Here is a 23,932-nt window from a genome sequence, read left to right as displayed (position 1 = left end):
AAATTAAAGGCAAGAGAGGAATGGGACGCAAGAAAATGTTCTGGCTCCGAAACATAAGGCAATGGACAGGGATTAACGACATACAATCTCTGATACATATTGCAAGAAATAGAGAATTAATGGAAAATGTGATCGCTAACATCTGTTAGTGGATTTGCATCTGAAGAAGAAGAAGAATTAAAAAAAGAAGCAGAAATTTATGCTGAAAACATATAGGTTTTCTTCATATAGGCCTACAATAACTAAACAAACTATCAGATATCTTGATTAGTTACAGTCCCCAGAGAAATCTTAATTCCCCCGTCTATAAATTTAACCCTCCAGATTATAATCTTAGAATAATTGCTAATTTTCAAGTTCTTGAAGAAAATAGTTAAAAAAAAACAAAACAACGTATTGAAAAGCAAACTTAACACATTTTCGTGCAGATAGTAAATGTTGTTATAATTAAAGTTAGTAGAAAAACCTTTTTTTGTAAAGTCAAAACTATCAGGAGATAACTGCGACGAAAATTGTATAATGATTTAATATTAAGAGCAATGATTTAGCATTAGACAATAAAGTCTGATATTTGACGAACTGAATGTAACTAATAAAATAATAGACTTATTATACATATTCTAAAAACACAAAAATCGTTCACCTGCATTATTTTACATAGTTAAATTCACACCATAATGTTACGTCAACACTTTACGTATATTTAAAGAAAAAAAACATTTTAATTGCAAGTAATTAGAGAATCTCTCATCGCAATCAAACGTGTTAGATATACGGTTCCAAAATTCCTAATCCCCCCTTAAAGATGCCGTAAAGAAAATAAAACGCGATATTCATTACCCGAACAAATTAAATTTGACCTTATTAGTTTCTATTTTAATCTGTACCAAAAACATCAAGCCCGATAACTTAATATCACTCCGAGCTTTGGTATGGTAAAGTTGACATTGACTGCAGCAGTGAACTTGATTTTGAAAATGGTAAAAGATAACACTAGTTTCGAAATCAGCGGCCCGCCGCCTCACGAGGCTCTAAAGAATGAGACTTTGGGGCAAGCTTTTTTGAAAGTTTTGTTGGAAAATCCGTATGGACACAAAATTATGGTATGTAACATTTAATTACGGCTTAGTTGTTTTGTCAACATCTTTAATATTATTGTTCTGAAGCTAATTTCTTGTGGCATTTTTCAATTTCCAAATTTTGTTTTTTGAAAAATTCTTCCAATAATTTAATTTTATCTGACTCATTTATATCGAAAATTCAGACACACATTATACATTTTAAAGTAGACGACTTTAAAATAATATTGCCAATATTGTTGAGTTGTGTTTCTGGGACCACTTTAGTTGTAAGATAGTTCATTCAATTGCATGAAATCAACTTTAACTTGAGAATATCCGTCAGAAAAAAATCATAGCATATAATTCGTCTTTCAAAAGACAAACACATGCCATGATGACAGTAAAATGTTCCTGTTAGTGATTCTATAGTAAATTATGAGGGAAAAACCAGTAAAAAACCTCATAATACTATCCCGACATGGTAAGTATTTGGTCGTGCATTTAGTGTACTTTCAGTAAACACCAAATTCTGATTTTATATGTTTGTTATAAAAAAAAAACAAAAATGATGTTATCCTCTATGTTACTGACTTACTAATACTGGTATATTCCTTTTAGTAACTTCCTCTTTTAATATGGGTAACCAAATCCCACTACATTCTGCCAAAGAATTTGCGACACAATTGGTCTCATTTAGCGTAATTTAAGCCGCTTCTTTAATTTTTCTCTTTTTACCTTCCATTTCTATTAGGACTATATTTGAATAATTCCATTCATATATCATATAAACCTAACAATGAACAACAAGAAAGGACAAATAAATGTTGTTATAAAACAACTTGTGAATGCAATCAGTTTTATTTAGGTGAAACATCAAGGCCATTAAATGTCAGAATAAGTGAACATCAATCTTATATTAAAAATAGACAATTTGATAAATCTCAAATATGTAAACATGCATGGGATAATGAAGATAGAATTCCATGGAGTGATTTAAATATATGCCTAAAACAAACGGATGGTAAAAAGAGAAAAATCAAAGAAGAGGCTCTGATTATGCTAAATGAGACCAATTGTGTCGCAAATTCCTCGGCAGAATGTAGTGGGATCTGATTACCCATATTAAAAGAGGAAGTTATTAAAAGAAAAATTAGTAAGTCAGTAACATTAGAGGATATATCAATATCATTTATGTTTTTTTAAATAACAAACATATAAAATCAGAATTTGGTCTTTATTGAAAGTAAACTAAATGCACGACCAAATACTTGTCCATGTCGGGATAATATTATGAGGTTTTTTTCCTGGTTCTTCCCTTATAATTTACTATGGAATCACTAACAGAATTTTGCTGTCATCATGGCATGTATTTGTCTTTTTAAAGACGAATTACAGGCTATGATTTTTTCTGACGGACATTCTCAAGTTAAAGTTGATTTCATGTAATCGAATGAACTAACTTTCAAGTGAAGTCGTCCCAGGAACGCAACTTAACAATATTGGCAATATCATTTTAAAATCGTCTACTTTAAAATGTATAATGTATGTCTGAATTGTCAATATAAATGAGTCAGATAAAATTAAGTTAGAAGAATTTTTTACAAGTTTGTATTTTGAGAACGATTTCCGAAGTGGAAATTGAAACGTCAATAAACTTACTCTAACCTTTATTTGTGACTTATTTCCATATAAATAGTAATTATCTTTAATATTATTTTTATCACCAATATTTTTCATAGAGACTTTTATTATTCTTTGCTTAACATTAGCCTTACACAACTTGTCTCAAACATGCTTATTCATTTTTGTCTAATATTCATCATATTATCATTATAAGACATCATTAGCTTATGAGTTGATGTTTTGCGGAGGTTGGAACATACCTATTTTTCTGATCTAAGTCTTCCTACTGATCCTTCTCCTATTGGGAAAACTCTTGGTCTTTACTACTGTATTTGTAGTCATTTGGGTTATACAATCGTTCCATTCTCTCTCGTATTTCCTACCCAGTCCTGGATGTTCTCCACCGTGCATTTCCGTCGTATATCTGTGCTTCTAGCTCTATCTCATAGAGTCTTACTATCGATTTTTCTAAGGGTTTCCATCTCTGCTATTTCTTGCGTTCTTTTTTTTTTTTCTCTGTGTCAGGTCGTAATTCTGCTGCATATGTCATTATTGGTCTGATGACTCTTTTGTAAATTCTGTCTTTCAAGTCTTTTCCGAAAAATGTATTTCCTTTTGTTTCCTTTAGCTAGATAATGTGTTGCTCAAATTTTTAAACTCCATCATTTGTTTTATTGTCTGATCTTTCCGCTCTTATTTATATTTTGAAGATTTACTGTTATAACCATGCATGTTGTGTTTTTGCTGGTGAATTTATCTTGTTATAGAATAAATCTGTACAAGTGGTCGGATATGCAGATGATATAGACATTATTGCTAGGTCCACAGAATATCTAATCGAAGAATTTCGATTACTAAGGGCATCTGCAGTGAGAATGGGATTAAAAATAAACGCACAGAAAACCAAGTGTACATTTATTGTACTGGATCAAGCAACCAGACACCTAGACTATTAATTGATGATCTGGAACTGAAAGGTGTGGACACCTTCGTCTACCTGGGCTCGCTGCTAACCAAAGACAACAATGTCAGCTTTGGTAATTAAAAAAAGAATACTGCTTGCCAATAAGTGCCATTATGGCTTGAGGAAACAGATGGCCCCAAAACTACCCACAAAAATTAAAGTTACTATATTTAAAACACTAATAAGGCCAGTGTTAACATACGGGTCAGAAACGTGGTCACTTACACAAAACGACCAAGAATTGCTTAAACGTTTCGGGAGAAAAATTCTAAGGAAAATATATGGAGTCCAAGAACAGGGTTTGTGGCGTAGGCACTACAACTTTGGGCTATACAGAAGTTTTGGGGAACCTGACGTTGTAAAATGAATTAAATTATCACGCCTTCGATGAATAGGACATGTAATTAGGCGAGATGTAGATGCAACGATCAGAAAAATTTTCGACCGAAGAGAACCAGTGGGAAGACGAGCCAGAGGAAGACCAAAACTTAGGTATCAAGATAACATACAGGATGATCTAAAATCCATCAAAGTTAAAACTTGTTCTGAAGAAGGCTTTGGCCCACAACGAGCTATAATGCCACTGATGATGATTGATAAATTTACCTTGTTAAAATTTCTGGCGGTTATATTAATTTGGTGCAGCATGTGTTGTAAATTATCTATACTTTGTATAGAAAAAGTATTATTGCGTTATCTGTATAGCAGATTATTTTTTTTCTCCAATTTGGTATCCTTTTTTAGTTCTTACTTTTTTTTATTCTATCCATGGACAGGTTAAACAATAAGGACTTTTATTGTTTTGTTTCATCCATAATCAGATAAAGGACTCAAGGAGTCTCCCTGTCTTATCCCATTGCCAGATTCAATAGGGTCGGTTAGTTCTTCTTCTACTTTTACTTTTATTGTGTTGTTTTGGTAAATATTTTTGATCCTTTTGATTATTTCTAGAGATATCTTCCTTGCGTACAATAAATCGATAACGTCCTTTGAGTAGGCATGGGTTCATAGTGTTAAAAACGTTTTTTAACATATTTCCCTTCTGTGTTGTTTTATTTGATTCCCATGTAATATTATGACCAGTATAACAAAATTTCCCATAATTATTCGAGGTGAGGGAATTTGTTGGAAAAGATCAGGTTTAGGTTTCATCCGGTGAAACATAAATGCTACAAAGATTAAACTTTAGTGGGCCAGTACTGTCACAGCGGTCACACCAGTTTATATTTGTACAGGTATATTTAACTTTATATCTAGAGCTACTCCTCCACTGGCATAGTTCTAATTAGGTTGGTATTCTGTCTTGTTCTATTCTTTTTTGGATTAGCTTTAATATTTGTTTGGTGAGATCTGGTCTTTCTTACTCTAGGAGTTTATTAGGTATTCTGTTCTCTCCTGATGATTTCCTTTTTTTAATTCCTTTAATTGTTCCTTTACTTGTTTTCTCCTCGATGTTTATCTCTTCGTTTGTCGTCACTTCCGGTGTTAATGGTAATAATCTCAGCGATACTGTAGAATAACAAAAAAAATTAAAAAAAAAACGACTTTTACAACAAGATAAAAAGTCAAACAAACAAAAATGGAATTAAACAATCAAATAGTACAATCGACACAAACAAAGAGGAGAGATAGAAAATCGTGGAAGAAATAAAAATTATAGCAGAAATTAAACCAGTTCTGTTAACACAAAATCGAAATTGAAGAAAAGAAAAATAAACTTCTATTATCACGATGTAGTAGCATATCTTAACAGAATTTTTACCCAGTGTAATGTTGTTATTGTTTACTTACTTAATCTAAATAAAATATTTCGTATTTGTAAACAATCATTTCAGTAGCATAAAGTCCATATTATAATTTTAAATAATATCTATTTTTGTTTAAGTTTTAATTTATTTACATCACTATTACAAATTATATTAATTTTTCGCGAAGTGTGATATTGTGCAATTAAGAACAAGGTCGAGATTTGATTTTGAGTATATAAGTAATTACTTTAATCTGCATATTTTTAATATAAGAGGTTAATAAGATATATAAATTCCGAAAATAAGACTTAAATCTGAATAGCCCAAATTTGTAATTTATACTGGAACTTTTCTGATTACTGTACAAGAGGTTTTAATAATTTTTTATTAATATCGGTTAAGAATATATCCTTAAATTATTTTTAACTAAAATACCTCTACTCATATTCATATTTTCTTATAAGAAAGTTTTTATATGATACTACAGGCTAGCACATTCGCTGCTGTTGACAATTAAACACATGCCACCACTTTTTTTTCGACAACTGTTTTATATTGAAACTGCAGGGAACAGGGAAAAAAGGAGGTATTTTTTTTTCCTGTACCTGTGTAAAGGAGGAGAAACAACACATTCTGAAATAAGGCGATGCTGCGATGTTACGTCTTTTCTGCCCTTTTTTGTGATGTTGAATCGTAGACATTGAACGAAGTTTTGTGCAGAAAACTGAAAGCATTTGAGATGTGGCTATATCGGAGAATGCTTAAGATTCCGTGGACTGAACGAGTCACAAATGAGGAGGTCCTCAGAAGAATTAATAAGAACCGAAAGGTACAGACCACCATCAAATCCCAAAAGTTACAGTTCTTCGGACATATTATGCGAAATGAATCCAGATATGCTCTCCTTCAAGCCATCCTGCAAGAAATAATATTTGGAAAACGAGGTCCAGGAAAAAGAAGAACATCTTGGTTAGAGAACCTCAGAATCTGGTTCAATACAAAATCTGTGCAGATTCAGCACATCAAGAAGAAGCAGAAGAGTTCTTCATTTTTCTTGAAAGGCAAAAGACTGACTTGACTTTTGCTGTAAACATGTTTAACTCCTTGAACTCTCCTACAAAAACATCACCAACAAGATTAACTTTATGATCTAAACTTTTTGATGATAAAGGCCAGATTCAATAGGGTCAATTAGTTCTTCTTCTGCTTTTACTTTTATTGTGTTGTTTTGGTAAATATCAAACAATTGTACCGCAGATGACCACTTTATCTTACGTTCTTTTATACATATTATTCTGTAGATAAGTTGCCTTAAAAATTACAGGTTAGATGTTGGTACAGGCAAATTTATCGAAAATGTTTTATCAGCACTCTTTCTATTGAAAACTCATCTCTTTTATCTGTTTATTTTTTTAGACTTCCAACCCTGTGAGGGATTTATTAATCCATAGTATCGACAACTAATCAATAGTATCGACAAGCAATAATTATTGTAGTAAATTAAGTTACTCTAGACATGCAAATCAGCGCTTATACAGAATTTAGAAATAAGAGTGGAAAAATGTTGGTGGAGACTATGTCGAATAGATGCTTTTTCTATTTGCTCTTAGTTTTTCTACATTACACTTTTAATCATTTTTTTTATTGAATGTAATTAAAATTTGTTGCTGTATAACAATTTCAAATATTATTGTTTAAAAAATGACACAAACGACACCCACTAGATTTCTGATGAAATCGTCACTCACTGGATTATTATTTCCAAGCTTAGTGCAAAAATTCATACATTATGTATGCATTTTTTTATATTGCATAGACAATTAACATAAAAATGTCTATACAATAAAGCAGGTCCTAAAAAACCTAAATTTCATTCCTTTCTAGGGTGTTTTAAAACAAAAGCTTCTTATCAAGAGTTTTTCGCTAAAAACAAATAAAAAAATTTCTCCTTTTGGATACCCTACCCATGAACATATTGTACATAATGTATATATATATATATATATATATATGTATATATATTTATATATATATATATATATATATATATATATATATATATATATATATATATATATATATATATATATATATATATATGTATGTACATATACGGTAAGAATGTTATGTTAAGAAAACATAAACTAATCTATTTTAGAGGTAGCTTCAACAACATTAAAATTTATCACCTTTTATCAGTTCTCGGTTGATTAAAGGCGGACTTGACGTGTCTGTTCAAGATTGTGAGGTTATCGAAAAGTCAGATATGTTAATGTACTGATCATCACCCTGAACATTACTTGGTGACCCATTTACATAACCAAAGATAAGCTTGTTATATTTAGTAATAATATTTTGTGTGAAAAATCAAATTTTATTTTGGGTGTTTAACCCTAAAATCTTAAAAATTATAATCGGTCTGTTCAAATTGCACATATATATTAATATATATATATATATATATATATATATATATATATATATATATATATATATATATATATATATATATATATATTGTTATTATTGTTTATTTTGACTTTGATTTTAATTTATTGAGCCAATAAAAAAATTATAATTTAATTGTTATCAAATGTAAAATAAGACTCCTTATATTACCTGTGTTCGATGGATTCAAAGATTTTCTAGTTGTCCTTTATTGAGATAAAGAAGAAGGATAATAATAAAAGAAAAAAGTATATTACAAAAATTAAGTATACTTTATTTTATATAAAAAAGGAATAAAACAATTTTCAACTTCTGCCGTTATCTTATCAATCAGCATACAAGAAAATAAATTAAATTTTTATATTAATAAGATTTTAGATCTACATAAATTTATAATGAGTGAAAACCAATTTTACTTAAACTTTCCTTTATTTGAAACAAAAAACAACAAAACTATAACTTTTGATTAGTCAAACAAAACTCAATTCTTTAAATTTGAATGATAATGACCATGATGTCAATACAGATCCTTCACAGATACCAATTTCAATTGTACAAAACACTTACAGCTTTTTTTTTCTTATTTAATTGTATGTTGGCACATACCCAGAAAAGTCCAGTCTCCTCAACGATGTGATCTCCCCTCTTTGGCACCTCGGCTCCTTCCTAATGTCTCTGCAGACTACACAAAAACACCTGATTCACTTCTTCAAAAACTCAGCTACTTATTTATGACACAAGGACCTCCTTTTGTCAACTTGATGCTGTAAAACTACTTTCACACATACTTCACAAAATGCCCACGGTAGAGACAAGGACCTCTTTTAATCTACTTGTTATCTCCTTCTGCAAAACTATTCACTTCTTTTCACAATGCCGGTATTCAAACTCACGAACCACACCCTATCTTCTAACAAACGACTGTTTCCTTCGATGGCCAAATTGCAACTGCCTCTCCCCGTCTCCTAATCAGGCTAACCCCATTACCATTCAAAAACGACTATCCAATCAAAAGCTCAAATCTTGTTTACTACTGTTAATGTTTGTTCTAAAAATTCTGTGTATCATTTGGGAAGACCAAATTACTGTTTCAGAGAAAGAATAAATAAAAATTGATTTTTCTGTCCTCAGTCTATTAATACACAATCTATACCTGTTTCCAAAAATTAGAATATGGTCATTTAATACACAAACAATGCCAAGATTAACTTACAGGTAAAATGTCTTCTAATTCTACACAAAGGGGTTTTTTGATAATTTTGTTGGAAACGTAAAAGGTCGTTTTCTAAATTTCTATTCTTATCTACACTAAATCTTATCTTAAATTACTGTATACAATTTGTTTATAATAATATCTTAAAATTTTATTCCGATAGATCTTTTTATTTATTTTTCTTTGGTTGGGAAAGAAGAAGTAAACACAAATCAAAACTCAACAATTATCTCAGCTCTTTTACTGTGTAAAAACACTAAACGAGGCTTCAAAGTATTTTAGGATAGTTTAGTCATTTGGTCATTTAGAAAAAAGATAAACAATAGGAAAATTAATTTATAGACAAACAATTATACACCAAAAAGTTTATTTATTTTTAAAATATATCACCGTTAAAGATTACGATAATCATATAAATTGATACCATACACGATAATTCAAAAAAGAATGAAGCATCCACTAATTATCAATAAACATTAGATATAATTATGTCCAAATCAAAAACATTTTATTTTAATTTTTATAAATCCAAAACAAAATCAAAATTTGTTCATTACTTGACTTTTCTAATTAATAAGAAACAATTTGTAAATACAAATAATTAACACAAATCTTAATATATGGTCGTAATCGAATGTCTCTGTAAAAAAAAATAAACAAGCTAAAACTTTTTTTGTTTTCAAAAATTGCTGACTCTACTTAATGCTGCTTTGATTGTGACCTGAATAGATCACACGTGCTTTCCTGATTCTCTAAATATGCCTGCTCTATGTTCTGTCTACTGTGGTTGATAAACTAAAACAGTTTATGAAAACTGCCGTAATCTCTGCTCAAACTCTTTACTCCAAGCTCCTAACTCCAAGATACAATCTGCTTCCTCTCATACCAAGAATAGATATCTGTTTCTACTTAAAGTAATTACTCTCGTTCTTTTTGGCTTCGTTTCTGCTTACCACATTTGCATACTATTTTCAACAGAAACACCTAAAAAACACCACTTTTTAACAAAAATTCTCTTTCTTAAACTCGACTGCTTTCTCTTGATGTTAAAATCACAATGCCTCTTCTCTTTCCCTCGTATCACATCGAACCACCATTCTCCTATTTTTTTTTTCTCCTTCCTAACCAAGCCGAAACTCCCTCTCAAACCCCTCTCAAACGCATCTCCAACTTATTTGTGTCAATTCATTTTTTGGTTTTTCCAAAAATTACCTGAGGTATTAAACACAACAAACAGTTTACTAAAAAGGCCTTGGATTTCTATATTTATGAAAAGAACAAAATAATATGATTCACCAAAAATTCTACATGTATTGTGTTGTTGAGTGGTCGCAAAAAGTTTGCCAGGAAGTATTCCAATGATCTGTTCGATTTATTTCAGAGATCAGAAAAGCTTCAGGAACACAAATTCTCTTATCTGGTAAAATTTCAGATGGAGAGGTTATTGCAGCTGTAGCAATGGTATCAACTCAATGCTCATTATGTTTTATACCAACATGAGCTTTTAACCAAATGAAATTCGTAGTTTTATTTTTATTTTTAAGGTTGACAAGCATGTTCGTAATTTGGTAAATGGAAGGATTAGAATTATAACTGGCTAACTTTGTATTTTTGAGAGATAATAAGACTGACAATGAATCGGATATTATTAAAACTGCATTATTGTTTAAACTATCGAAATATATCAAGGCTGCAAAAATTGCAAGTGCTTTAGTACTAAAAATCGAACAATTGAGAGGTAGTTTGAGTGAGAACATTTTTTCTGTTAACTTGGATGGAATGTGAAAAGCACATTTGGTCCCTTTTGATGTTTTGGATACATCTGTATAGACTACAGTTGCCTAGGGCCATTTTTTTATATAAGAATTTAAGATGCATGAATCTAATAATGAAGTATTATGATATGTTGGTATGTGTATGTCAGCTTCATTAAAAAATGCGAAATAGTCGATAATATCGTTAATATCTAAAATTTAAAGGAAGTTCTAAAGCTTTAACATGCAATGGAGCTAATGGAGTAGACTTCATGGCTCCCATACAAGTACTTAGAACAGTCCGTTGAATTACATCAATTTTATTTAAAATTGGTTTACTTGCTGATCCATAAAGTATACCTACATTCCTAGTCCAGAATAGATCTGATGTAAGATTTGTAAAGAAGCAAAGCTGTTTCTACGTCAGCACCCCACCAAGTTTTAGAAATTGATTTTAAAAAATTGAGTCCTTTATTGCTTTTGTCAAGCACATACTTGATGTGTACTTTATATGTTAACTTTTGATCTGGAAACATACCTAGATATTTTATTGACTTAAATTTAAAGAACGTTTAGAAAAATAAAGAAATTTAAAGTTTGGTCATTTAATAATAGTTATTTAACCAACAAGTGTATTAACCAACAAAGGCGATTAACAATTGAAATATATTAATGCGCGAGCGAAGCGAGTGCGTTAATGTTCGAGATTGGTAATCGCCATTTTAATTCACGAGTTCGTTACAAAACTTTTCCATCGATCGTACTTTTCAGAAATAAAAATATTTTAGTTTAAATTTTTATTTACTTAACGATAAATAATGACATACAATGACAGACAGTACTTACAGCGGCTACTTCATTTTAAATAATTTTTTAGTGGGAATATAAATAGGTATGTTTGGTTGCCTACACCACAAGTATGAGCATAGTATAATCACAGAGCGTTAAATGTGGTTAAATTAATTTATACAAGCAATGTATGTTGTATTGCCTATAATGAAATCGTTTATTAATAGAAAATCATTCATTAATAGGGGTCATTAATCAATGATTTTGTGGGTGTTAAAATTATTCATAAATAGACGGTCGACGGAAAATTAGTATTTATGTTAGGAATATTATGTCGTGAATAAATACAGATGTTTGATTTATTAGTGGATAAATTAAAACCATTTTCACAAAACCAGTTTGAGAAATGTTCATATTATTTTTTTAAGATTGTAAGGGAGGATTCATATTTAGTCCTTTCTGTATAGACTAGGAAGTCGTCAGTATATTGGATTGTTTTATAAGTGATACTTGGTATATTAAGACTATGGAAATCAGCAGTATACAGATTAAAAAGAAAATGGGTTAAGACTAATCCCTGGGGTAATCGCCAACTATTATAACGTGGTCAAAGAAATTCATTTTTATAGTTTCTAAAGTATAAGCGTCTATTAGTGTAGAAATTAATTATGGTTTGTGCCAGATTTGTAATTGATTGATCATTTTGTCTTTTAATCGAGGTGAATACACACTGTCATAAGCACCTTCTATATCTAGAGATAAGGCAGGCAAAAAGTGTATCTAGAGCATCTAAAGTTCCACGTTCTCGTTTGTATCCAAACTGATTGTTTAATAATTTTTTGGTATGGACCCACGATTCTAGTCTATATTTTCCCATCCGTTCCAAAGTTTTAAATACACACGAAAAGATAGAAACGGGTCGATAAGATTCGGCTAAATTTTGATCTTTTGCAGGCTTTAGAATCGGAATAACAATGATGTCTTTAAAAAAGATCTACATCAGAATTGTCTTGAATGATACGATTTAAAAGGTCTAATAGAAAATGTTTTGCTACTTCTGGAAGGTTAATAAGCATGGAGTATTTGATATGATCGTAATTTGGACTATTATTTTGACGATAATTAAATAGTCTTAATTAATATTTCCCATATTTCACGTTTATGCGCAAAACGATCATCTTTCTTTCTTTACTTTCTACTTTCTTTATCGTCAAACCCAACAAAATAAACTAAAAAGGTTAATCGTTTATTACATCCTGTGACGATGTAGCATGTACTCTATTTATTCAGCCATATACATTCTTAAAGTCAACGAAAATATTATTAATATAATTAACATAAACTATTGTATATTTAGATGACACAATCAATTTATTGTACCACCAACGACCGGTTTTGCATACTATAATTTGCTATGAATCTTCAGGTCAACGGTACATGGTAAACTAAATGCTGAAAATATAATATCCCGTAATAGAGAGCTGTCTGGTACAAAACATATAGCTATTATGTCAATATTCTATGTGTGCGATTATTAAATATGAATTTAAATTAATTAAATAAAATTAAGTCAAAAAAGATTTAGTAAAAACTGAAATTAAATAAATATTACATGCCGATACAAGGATTATTATTGAATGTTTGAGAAAACATAGTTTAAAAATCCTTTATGGTAAACTGGTAACATATTATCTATTTATTGACGTTATTATTATTTGCAGATTGACTCACACACCGGTAAAGAACTCACAAGCCAAAAGCTGCTGGAAGAGTCGTGTCAACTTGCCGAATCATTGAGAGCCTATGGTTGTACCTCAAACACAGCTATCTGTATAGGAAGCGAGAATAATCTCGAGTTCTTTGTACCGATCATGGCTTCTATTTTTGCAGGCACAATTATGGCACCACTTAATGTAAATTACACAGACCAGGAATTGAAACACACGTTAAATATAACCAAACCAATATTGGCTTTTTGTTCAAAACGTGTAACGAAAAGGTAATAAGTTTGTTAGATCTCTATTAAGTAAGAAACTAATATTTTGTCAGTTATTATGGAAAACATTTTTTAATTAAGAGTATTATAATGCTAGAAGGTTTCTATATATTATATAAAAACCTTCATCATAACTGATATTTACAAATAATATACAAGTATTTTCTTTTTAGGTACTTAGCGCTACAACGCGATATGAAATTTATCGAAAAAATTATCGTTATAGACAGTGACGAAGAAATCGAAGGAACTGAAACCATGAAAGCATTTATAAAACGACTTCTTAAAGGAAAACTGGTCTCTCCTCAAAAGTTTATTCCGTTTGATGGTGACCCAAAAGAAAACGTAGCCTTCGTATTATGTTCTTCTGGTACTACTGGGCTTCCTAAAGGAGTAATGTTAACACATTTTAATGTAGTTACTCGATTATTGCAGTCCAGGTAAGAAGACATATTATGAGTAAAATTAATAATTTTGAAATGATGAAAGGGTTACTGGTGGGAGCACATATTTATGAATGTTAGGGAAAAAAGGTCTTATACTCACAATACGTAGGGAAAGGGGAGGCACATGTGGACGGAGAAACAAGTGAACAGTTAATTTTTTTTCGTCTAGATTTCTTTTCGAGTGGTTCTAACTTACTCTCCTAGATGGTGATACAACTCTGTGCCAAGAAATAAATTCAATGTCAGTTGCTATTTGTTTGTGTCACGAGGTTGTGTTACTTTTGCCGCGTAAAAGTAAATAAACAGTTTTTTAGAGATTTTAATATTATTTAGTGACATTCTGTGTTTCCTTGTAAAGTGCATCGCATTTTGAATATTGTCATATTTGATATCAAGTAAGTTTCTAGAGTTGTGTTCTAGTCATAACCTAAAAACAGATATCCAGTACTTTTTAAAAACTATGTATACGGGGCAGATATGAACACCATACAGGAAAACAAGTGGACAGTGTTCACTTGTACCCCATAGGTTCTTTCAAAACAAAACAAAAAATATCTTTTTTTTTCCTTACAGTTCGAAATAATGGTGAGAACCTACATCAGAAAAACTGATAGAAGTAATATTCCTGAAAACAAAGTAGTTCAGGCCATTTGCGATATGAAAAATGGTAATGGATCAATCAGAAACGTATCAGAGAGATATGGATTGAAGAAGTCTATGTTACATAAAAGATAAAAAAAAACTGAATAAAAAAAATATAAATGATACAGAAATATCCGAAATAAAGTTTCGGATCAATATATATATATAACACAGCAGATTTTTTTTATTGAAGAAGATGACACTCTAGTAAATTATATTCTTCAATCTTGGAAGTTACGGTATGGATTACCCTACTTTCAAATTCGAATATTCGTATATGAGTATGCTTTGAAGCTTGAAAAAAATGTGCCAAAGTTATGGTCAGAAAATCATTTTGCTGGAATTGAGTGGATGAAAGGTTTCATGAAGCGTCACAATAATTTATCTTTTCGAAAACCAGAGTCTACGAGTCTAGCCACAAACATCAGTTTTAATAAAGTTAACGTAGACGTGTTTTTTGATAACCCAGAGACTGTTTCGTACATCTACTTGGAAACAACAGTTAACTCAAATTGGGATCAAGCGAAGGAAATACGTATAAGAGTAGAAAAAGCAAGAGCATCGTTCACTAGCATAAAGCAAATTTTCACTTCTAAAAGCCTCACCCTACCTCTCAAAATTCGACTTCTGAAATGTTATGTATTCCCGGTTTTGTTATATGGAATGGAGGCGTGGACAATGACCGCAACAGTGATGAAAAAAGTAGAGGCCTTCGAAATGTGGGCTTACCGACATATATTACGTATATCCTGGACTGAGCACGTGACCAACGAAGAGGTACTACGCCGGATAGGTAAAGAGAAAGAGGTAGGAATAAGTATAAAGAAAAGAAAGTTGGAATACTTGGGTCACGTTATGAGACATAATAAATATAGAGTACTACAGCTGATCGTTTAAGGGAAAATAGACAGCAGAAGAGGTCCAGGGAGGAGAAGACACTCGTGGCTCCAAAACTTGCGGCAATGGTTCGGATTGTCATCTGCTGAACTATTCAGATCTGTCGTAAACAAAGTCAGAATAGCCATGTTGATTGCCAACGTTCGGAACGGACAAGGCACATGAAGAAGAAGAAGAGAGTGTTTACAAAACGTATAAATTTACTAGTGATAGAATCATGAACGTAGACGAAAGCGGAGTAAACAGTGTTCTGCAAATGACAAAAGTGGTCGCAAATAAGGGCTGTAAGCAGTTGAAGCAGAGAAAGGTGAGCAAGTGACGTTTGTTGGAATAATCATTGTCAATGGAAATGTTATTCCACCTATTTATATCTTCCCACGAGTGCGATTTAAAGAGTTATTCTTGACTGGAACTCCAGAAGGCAGCATTGGTATTGCTTCTCCAAGTGGTTGGAGAGAAACGAGGGATTTCTCGAAGTTGTAAAGCATATTAAAAAAAATGCATGCTTCTAAGGAAAACCCTGCGTTTATACTTTTAGATGATCATAATACACATGCAACGATTAGATGTTTTATTGTATTGCAGGGAAAATGGTTTAGTACTCTTAACGTTTTTGTTATGTATGTTTCTTTTATATAGTAGGTGTAAGACGTCTTCGACTTAGATGCGATCGAAAGCTTTTGTCAGGTGTATAAAACATAGATATACTGGATAAAGTTGTTAGTTTATTAATTTTGTTGGTTAGGACTTTTGTGGTAAGCTTAAGTGCGGTTTTCAGTAGATTTATACCTCTATAATTGTTGGGGTCTTCTTTATCTGCGTTCTTGAACATTGGTATCATTATGCTGTTTCTCCATGCCTCTGGTATCTTGGAGTGCAATATTAGTTTTTGTATAAGTTTTGTCATCTCTATGTTATACTTTCTCCTCCGTGTTTTAGAAGCTTGTTGGTTATTCTGTCTGGTCCTGGTGACTTCCTATTTTTGAGTAATTTTATGGATATCTCCACCTCCTGAAAACTGATTTCTATTTCGTGTCTTAATTCAGGTACCTTATTGTGTTGATTATTATTTTCCTTTTCTTTAAACAGTTTCATTAGGTATCTTTCCCATTCGCTTGCTGGTATGTTATAGTATGTTATTGCATTCCTTTCATTCTGCCATTTCTTCTTCATATATATGCAATATAAGATTGTCAAGAAAAATTATTTTTTCCAAAGGTTATTGCTGTACTACTTATTATTTCCATATAATAATTTTATCTTCGTGTATCATTATTCACTCCATGTGTATACTTCCTTAAAAATCACTTTAATATTAATTTACCAAAATTACGGTAATAAAATAATAAAAACATATATTTTTTAGGTATCCAGATTACTTATCACATCATTCCATAGTGCTCGGACTAATGCCCTTCTTTCACTCATACGGATTATTTTTCGGCCTCACGTCATTCTTTAACAGACATCTCACAATTATGATGGATAAGTTTTCGGAAGACTCGTTTTTGAAAGCACTTCAGGACTACAAAGTATCAGTTGTAAGACTGGCTCCACCCTTAGCGATTTTCTTGGCAAAAAGTCCTAAAGTAAACAAATACGACTTGTCCTCTGTCGCAGAAATATTCTCAGCAGGAGCTCCTTTAAGTGGAAAAACAGAAGTCAAACTTAAGCAGAGGTATGGAAAACTATCTTTATTTAAATTTAATTTAGTCCCTTAAAACTAAAAGTTATACAAATAACAGTTATAGAATAATAAATTTTAATAAAATAAAATATTCATTCTCCGACTAAGATCTAATTTGTTATTTAAAAAATATATAAAACATGAGTGATTTTAAATGCACAATGGCAGATATTTTAAGATGTTTTAAGTGTTTAAAAATACCTGCCCGATGTCATAATGTCAATATCAGATAAAAAAATTTCAATGCATGTTAAACAATAGTTAAGTACTTTTATTAACAACAGACCAACAAACCCAGGAAAGAAAAAAGTTTATTTTTAAAAATTTACGAATATTCTAATCAACAAAAATTTTAGCTAACTTATTTACCCATAAATAATCTAATATAAAAAAATGATCCGTTATTAGCAATACTGCTGCCATTCGTTTTTTATTTAATTAAAAAAAAAATACAGCACCAGAAAGAATTTATAATCAAATGTTTATTTTAACCAAATTTGTTTCTTTTTAGGTTAAACCTTAAAGCAATTCATCAAGCTTATGGATGCACTGAAGGAACTTTGGCACTAACTATCATGAATAAGGATATCTACAGGCCGGGATCCTGTGGTAAAGTGATCACATACATGAAATGCATCGTTCGAGATCCCGAAACAGGCAAATCGCTGGGTCCCCATCAAGTAGGAGAACTCTGTTATAAAGGACCAACAGTCATGAAAGGCTACTATAGAAATCCCGAGGCCACTAGGAACTCTTTCACAGATGACGGGTGGCTAAGAACTGGTGATCTTGGGTATTATGATGACGAACAGTATTTTTATGTAGTAGATAGATTGAAGGAATTAATAAAATATAATGGATATCAGGTAAATTTTACTTCCGTGTTACAATAAGTAAATTAAAGTAAATTAAATAAAAGTCAACAATATTAACTGAATTAATTTAACATTCCAGGTAGCACCAGCAGAATTAGAAGCTATCCTAGTTAACCATCCGAAAGTATTTGAAGCCGGCGTAGTAGGTCTTCCAGACGAAAGAGCTGGTGAATTACCACTAGCTTTTGTTGTAAAGAAAGAAGGTCAAATTGTGTCAGAAAAAGAACTTCAAGATTATGTAGCAGGTGAGAATAATTTTGTTTTGAAAAAATTAGGTCCGTACTCTCCGTTCGCTGTATCTTTGCAAATCATAGTTGTACGAATTAAATCAAAGCGTTAAACCAAACGTAAGTCTTTTCTAGATTCATGAAATAATTAGAAAATGTTTAATATCCCGTTAAACGTATTTATAGTGATTGTTTTTGTTTATTTATTGTACTAGATGTTAAAATCTCATTATAAAATTGTTTTGAACGTAATTTTGAGTTTTCCACATATTCAACGTTATTATGATTATTGAAAGAAATGCTCTATTAGAAATACTGTAGTCGAGAAAGATGGACCCAAGATCAAACAGCTTAAATTTTCATATTTATTTATTTATTTATACACCAAAGCATCCAACAGCCAAAGCCAGTTGCTGGATGAAAAAAAAGTTTTCATTCAAAATACAATATTAAACATTTACATCGTATACATATGACATTCAATTATTAAGCTTAAGCATAAGAAAATGCCCTAAAAGATAAAAAAAACTCTTGGTATGCTTTTCGAACTAAGTTACTAACACCAAAAAATAAATAAACATTACAAAACAAAACAATAAAAACAATGGAAAAAAAATTTCGAAAATACCTTCATTTTTAGAAAACTTAAAGGGAGTTACAAATTAGTGTACAATCTGTTAGGCTAAAATAATACGACTTTTCTTATGTCGCATACCTAGAGACTTAGTATTTATTTTTTATACTGGCTGTTTTTATCAATTTTTTTTACTTGTGTATCGAACTTTTCTGTAGTTTCTAAAATAAAGTGTGAAAAGTTATGTGTAAAAGGTTTCATTGTTTTAGCCTGAAGAACGGATCAATTACTTTGTTATAACCTATTTCCATAAATATGACTAAATGACTAAATTATTAAAATAAATTAAAAAAAAAACAAAATATCAAAATTATATATTTCCTTCACTTTCAGAATCCGAGCTATCTACGGGATTTATTATGATGGGTTGAATATCAATATCAACTATATTTTGCCCTCGGACACACCACTTTTGAATAATTTCATGAGTATGTCTTACACATTTTTCCCAAATGTCTCCATTACATTGATTAAGCGCCTCTTTCCACATATTTGTAACAGTACTATCAGAATAGCCGTCCTTACCAATATGCTTATTGTAATATGACTTGCAATTTGCCCAAATTAATTAAATAGCGTTGAATTCGCAATGATAAGGAGGTAGTCTCAACACTTCATGACCATGCTCTCTTAGTAACTCATCAATAACATACACATTTTCTTTTTTATTAATTTTTGCAACTTGTAGTAATTCAGGATTTGTAAATTTTGGGTAAAATTGGATGTTATTTGTTGTCAGCCAGGTAACAATTTCATCTTTCTTTGAAGCAGTGGTAGGTTGCTTTTCTAAAAGAACACTATGATATGGAGCATTATCCATTACAATCAACGATGGTTCTTCTAAATGGGGAATTACTTGTGTCCTTATCCACTTAGTAAAAATGTGTCGTTGTTCATTTCTCCATGGTAATCAATATGTTTAGACTTAGAACAAAACAATAAACTTTAAGCTTTAAAACAATAAGCCTCAGAAACAACTCCTTTAGAAGAACCAGCGTGAACAATTATGAAACGTTTACCATCAAAACCTTCTGGTTTACGTAAGCTTTTGCTACTAGTGTCTTGCCAGGAAGTTGTTTTATTTCCTTTTGAATAAATACAAGTTTCATCCAAAAAAACAAGTTCTCTTGGATGCACATTTTCCAGGTTTTCAAAGTACTTACGAAAGAATTTTGCTCTTAAAGCAGCAATATTGGTTTATTTGAATAATGATCTTCGATTTTCATCCTTTTTATAATTAAATCTTATACCTCTCAGTACAATGCTCAAGGATGTTTTTCCCATAGTATCAACTTCTTTTTTCTCTAATTCACATTTCAAACTTTGTAGACTAACATGCTTTTATATAAAAAAAAATAAAAACTAGTGTAATAATGAAACTTTATTTTAGAAGTGTTAATTTTGATGTGAAATATCTATTGGTAGGGGTATAAACCAGATCGTTTTTATTTTGTACAATATCAACTTATACTTACTTTGTATGTACATAATTGTACACAGTGTTTCGTATTGCCATTTTAGTTCCTTCAGGCAGATCAGTTGTCTTGCTTTTACGACTACGTCTACTTTTGCGTGGACTTGAAAGGACAGGATTGCTTTCTTTTGTTTTTTAATTGTACATACTGTACCCCGTGATATTTTCAAGGCAGCAGCTACCCTCTTAAAGTAAAAACAATTTCATGATAAGTAAATTAATAAACAACATACCATTCATTACAATACCTTTTGAACACAAGCCAAAGGTGCCAATAAGCTTCCTCCGTTTTTTTTTTCCAACTCAAAATATTCATACAAATTCAGCACGAGTTGTTGGATTTGGGAATTTAATGTATTTCCAGGCATATTCTAAAAATAAAAACCTTGAAAAAATATTCTGTTTGATATTTATGACAACAAATAGTGTTTTATATCGATCCGTTAGACAGAGTTTTAGCCAGATTCAAAAATGATACGTCAAATTAAAGGTAAGAAAATTTAACTGCAAAATTTATACTTACATCAAGGAATCCAACACTAAGTGAACAGTTAGTCGTTATAGCAACTATTTTTGAGAAAATTTATAAACTCAAGGCACAAAAATGTAATGGAAAATTAAACAATATGAATATAATTTTTGTAAACACCACAACGCTGTGACGTTGACAATAAGCAGGTTCAATGATTAGAATTTATCACAGACTGTTGTTATATTACTGTCTTTGTCTGATGTATTATTAAATGTTGGACAAGCGGCTTAATTTCAACATTTTATATTCTGTGAATAGAAATGAGACAAAATTTAAAAAAAGTTCGTGAATAATTTTATACATGTGCAAAGATACAGCGAACGAACTGTATAAATAAAGTGATTACAATACTGCTTATCGTTACAAATATGCAACAAAAAAAGTCCTAGCCTAGTATATCTTTCATGTAAAAAAAATACTATGCTCATTTTGCAAAAATATTGACTCTGTTCGTTGATGTATCTACTCTAAGTTTCAAACCGCATTTAAAATATATAATATTATGTATATATCATTCGGAATATTCAGATTTGAAATATTGGTCCAATTGTTTTTTTTTTATTTTCCGATAGTCTAGCGATAAAAACAAATATAAAATAATGGCAGGTATTTTATAAATGTTAATTTTAATATTTTACTAGTGTCACAAAACTGATTTATGCTTTAATACTTTGTTTTTATTTACTTAAATGTATTTTTCTAGAAAAAGTATCGTCGCAGAAAAAACTAAGAGGAGGAGTTATCTTTGTACCGTCAATACCAAAAAATCCCAGCGGCAAAATTTTAAGAAAAGAGTTGAAGAAATTAATATTTAACTATCGAAGTAGGGTTCCGTCCAAGTTGTAGAAATGTATTAGAATAACTTAAGCCCAATCTTATGTTCCTCTCTAGCGGCGGTACCTACGATATTTGATCTTCATTTCTATATTTGTGGAGTGACAAATGAGTGTAAATTGTATGTAAAAATATTAAATCATTGAAATAGAGCACCTATACGAAACATTCAAAACAACTTGTGCTCAATAAGAATTTTACAAAAGTATTTAATATGAAGCACCAGGCTAAGATCCATGAGAAATAAAACACCTTGATACACTTTGAAAACTGTTTTTCCTTTTTATTTTTTTTTTAAATATTTAAATATTTTGAAAATAGATAATTTACAAAAATGTTTACATTGTAAATCTTAAATTGTTATATATTTAAAACTACTTAATAAAATATTTAAAAATAAATTTGTAAATAATATTATTGTTTTTGATTTCAACATTGAAAATAATTTTTTTTCCTTAAAATGCTAAAATAAAAACGGAATTGCACTAGATTAGATCATACTTTTCTTGTAGCTTAAGTGAAACTCAAACTTAAAAGACCCCATCAAACAAAAAGAGACAAAGAGGACAGAACTATGAAAAAAGAATTAACTTTTCTAGGTAGTGCTCAAAAGTGCGCCCTCTATTCGTAAAAACAACAATAATCAACCAAAGCTAAATAATCTTGTGAAGCAGAAACAATGACTAATAGATGAAACCATTAAATTAATTGAGAATAGAAAAAATCTTTGTCAAAGTGGTGTTAGTAAAAGGCAAAAATAAAGCTTAAGAAACTTTAACAAAGAAATAAAACGAAGATGTTAAGATTGTTAATATTATTGGACAGCAGCCCGTTGAAAATAAATAAATAAGATGCAAGGATGGTAACTACAATAGTATCACAACGATAAGCCGAGAACGAAAACAATGAGCCGAGAGATTTATTTAAAAAATACCAAGAAAGTTTAAAGCCAGACACAGCCGTTGAAGACTACACAGAAACCCTGAGAACCAACAAGGAAGAAGACATAGCAGGGATATAAATAATGTATTGCGGGAATCTATATAAAGTTGATCAATGCCAGGAACCTGTTCGCCAAACCCCTAAAGAAATCTTAGAAGAACCTAATATACTTAAGAATGAAATAAGACTGGCGATCAGTAAACTTAAAAAAGCACTAGGTCCAGCTATGATCACAGCAGAAATGCTTAAAGCAAAAGGTGAAATCAGAATAAAATTGCTTCACTTATTTTGTAACAAAATATGGCATTCAAAGCATTAAAAAATGCAGCTTACATAAATGCGACAATTATTAAAATATCTTCTCTATCTCACAAGCAGGCAAGATAATGCTACACTATCAATGAAGGACCAAAAACTTTCCCAAAGAGAGAATTAATAAGATAAGACAATTATTAGAAAAGACTAGTTTATTCAATATCCCACTATACATTTATTTTACAGATTATCGCAAAGCGTTCGACAGCGTTAAATGGCATTACTTATGACAGATACTAAAAGAAGTAAACGTACCACAACAGTTAATTTCGCTCATAACTAAACTATATGAACACATAGAATTGTTCTTTGTTTCCTTTCTTATATATGGGAATTATAACGTTTCCATTCCACTCTTTAGGCATTTTCTGTTGTTGCCGTACTCTCAGAATGATGTCATACAATTTTTGGTGTAAAAAGTTTCCTCCTTTTTTTAACAACTCTCCATTTATGCCATCATTTCCTGGTGCTTTATGGTCTTTTAGAGACGCTATCGTATTCTTCACTTCCTCAAGTGTTGGTGCTGGTATTTTGATATCTGCAGAATGAAACGTAATATCTGCTTCCTCCGTCCCACTGTCAATATTTAGTAAATTCCGAAAGTATTCCTCCCATCGTTTGACGATTTCCGTTTCTATCATTAAAGTTCACCTGCTTCATTTTTCATAGGCTGTGTTACTCCAATACTTGCACCTTTTCTGACTGACTTCACTTCACTAAAGAATTTCCTTATTTGATTTCTCTTGCCATTTCTGTCCATTTCCCGGATTTGCTGTTCAGGTAGCTCCTCTTTTTAGTGCTGAATAGTCGCCTTGTTTGTGCTCTTGTCCT

General features: G+C 30.9%; 1 protein-coding gene across 1 annotated transcript; it reads left to right on the top strand.

Moving 5' to 3' along the window:
- Nucleotides 1-862: 862 nt before the first annotated feature.
- On the top strand, nucleotides 863-22,258 carry LOC140447195 (luciferin 4-monooxygenase-like). The gene is made up of 7 exons (XM_072539708.1): nucleotides 863-1,103; nucleotides 13,322-13,599; nucleotides 13,770-14,036; nucleotides 16,948-17,259; nucleotides 17,780-18,134; nucleotides 18,223-18,388; nucleotides 21,714-22,258. Exons 1-7 carry the CDS (start codon nucleotides 933-935, stop codon nucleotides 21,854-21,856), a joined length of 1,692 nt encoding a protein of 563 aa, XP_072395809.1. The 5' UTR covers nucleotides 863-932; the 3' UTR covers nucleotides 21,857-22,258.
- Nucleotides 22,259-23,932: the final 1,674 nt, after the last annotated feature.

This window comes from Diabrotica undecimpunctata, chromosome 8, assembly GCF_040954645.1.
Source record: "Diabrotica undecimpunctata isolate CICGRU chromosome 8, icDiaUnde3, whole genome shotgun sequence".
NCBI classification, from domain to species: domain Eukaryota; kingdom Metazoa; phylum Arthropoda; class Insecta; order Coleoptera; family Chrysomelidae; genus Diabrotica; species Diabrotica undecimpunctata.
This window is presented reverse-complemented; position numbering and strand designations above follow the sequence as displayed.

Bases quoted from the DNA above. Each gene is read 5' to 3' on its own strand.
- LOC140447195 (XM_072539708.1), top strand. From the start codon at position 933: ATGGTAAAGTTGACATTGACTGCAGCAGTGAACTTGATTTTGAAAATG. The intron at 1,104-13,321 runs GTATGTAACATT...TATTATTTGCAG, and splicing joins CGTATGGACACAAAATTATG to ATTGACTCACACACCGGTAA. The intron at 17,260-17,779 runs GTATGGAAAACT...GTTTCTTTTTAG, and splicing joins GAAGTCAAACTTAAGCAGAG to GTTAAACCTTAAAGCAATTC.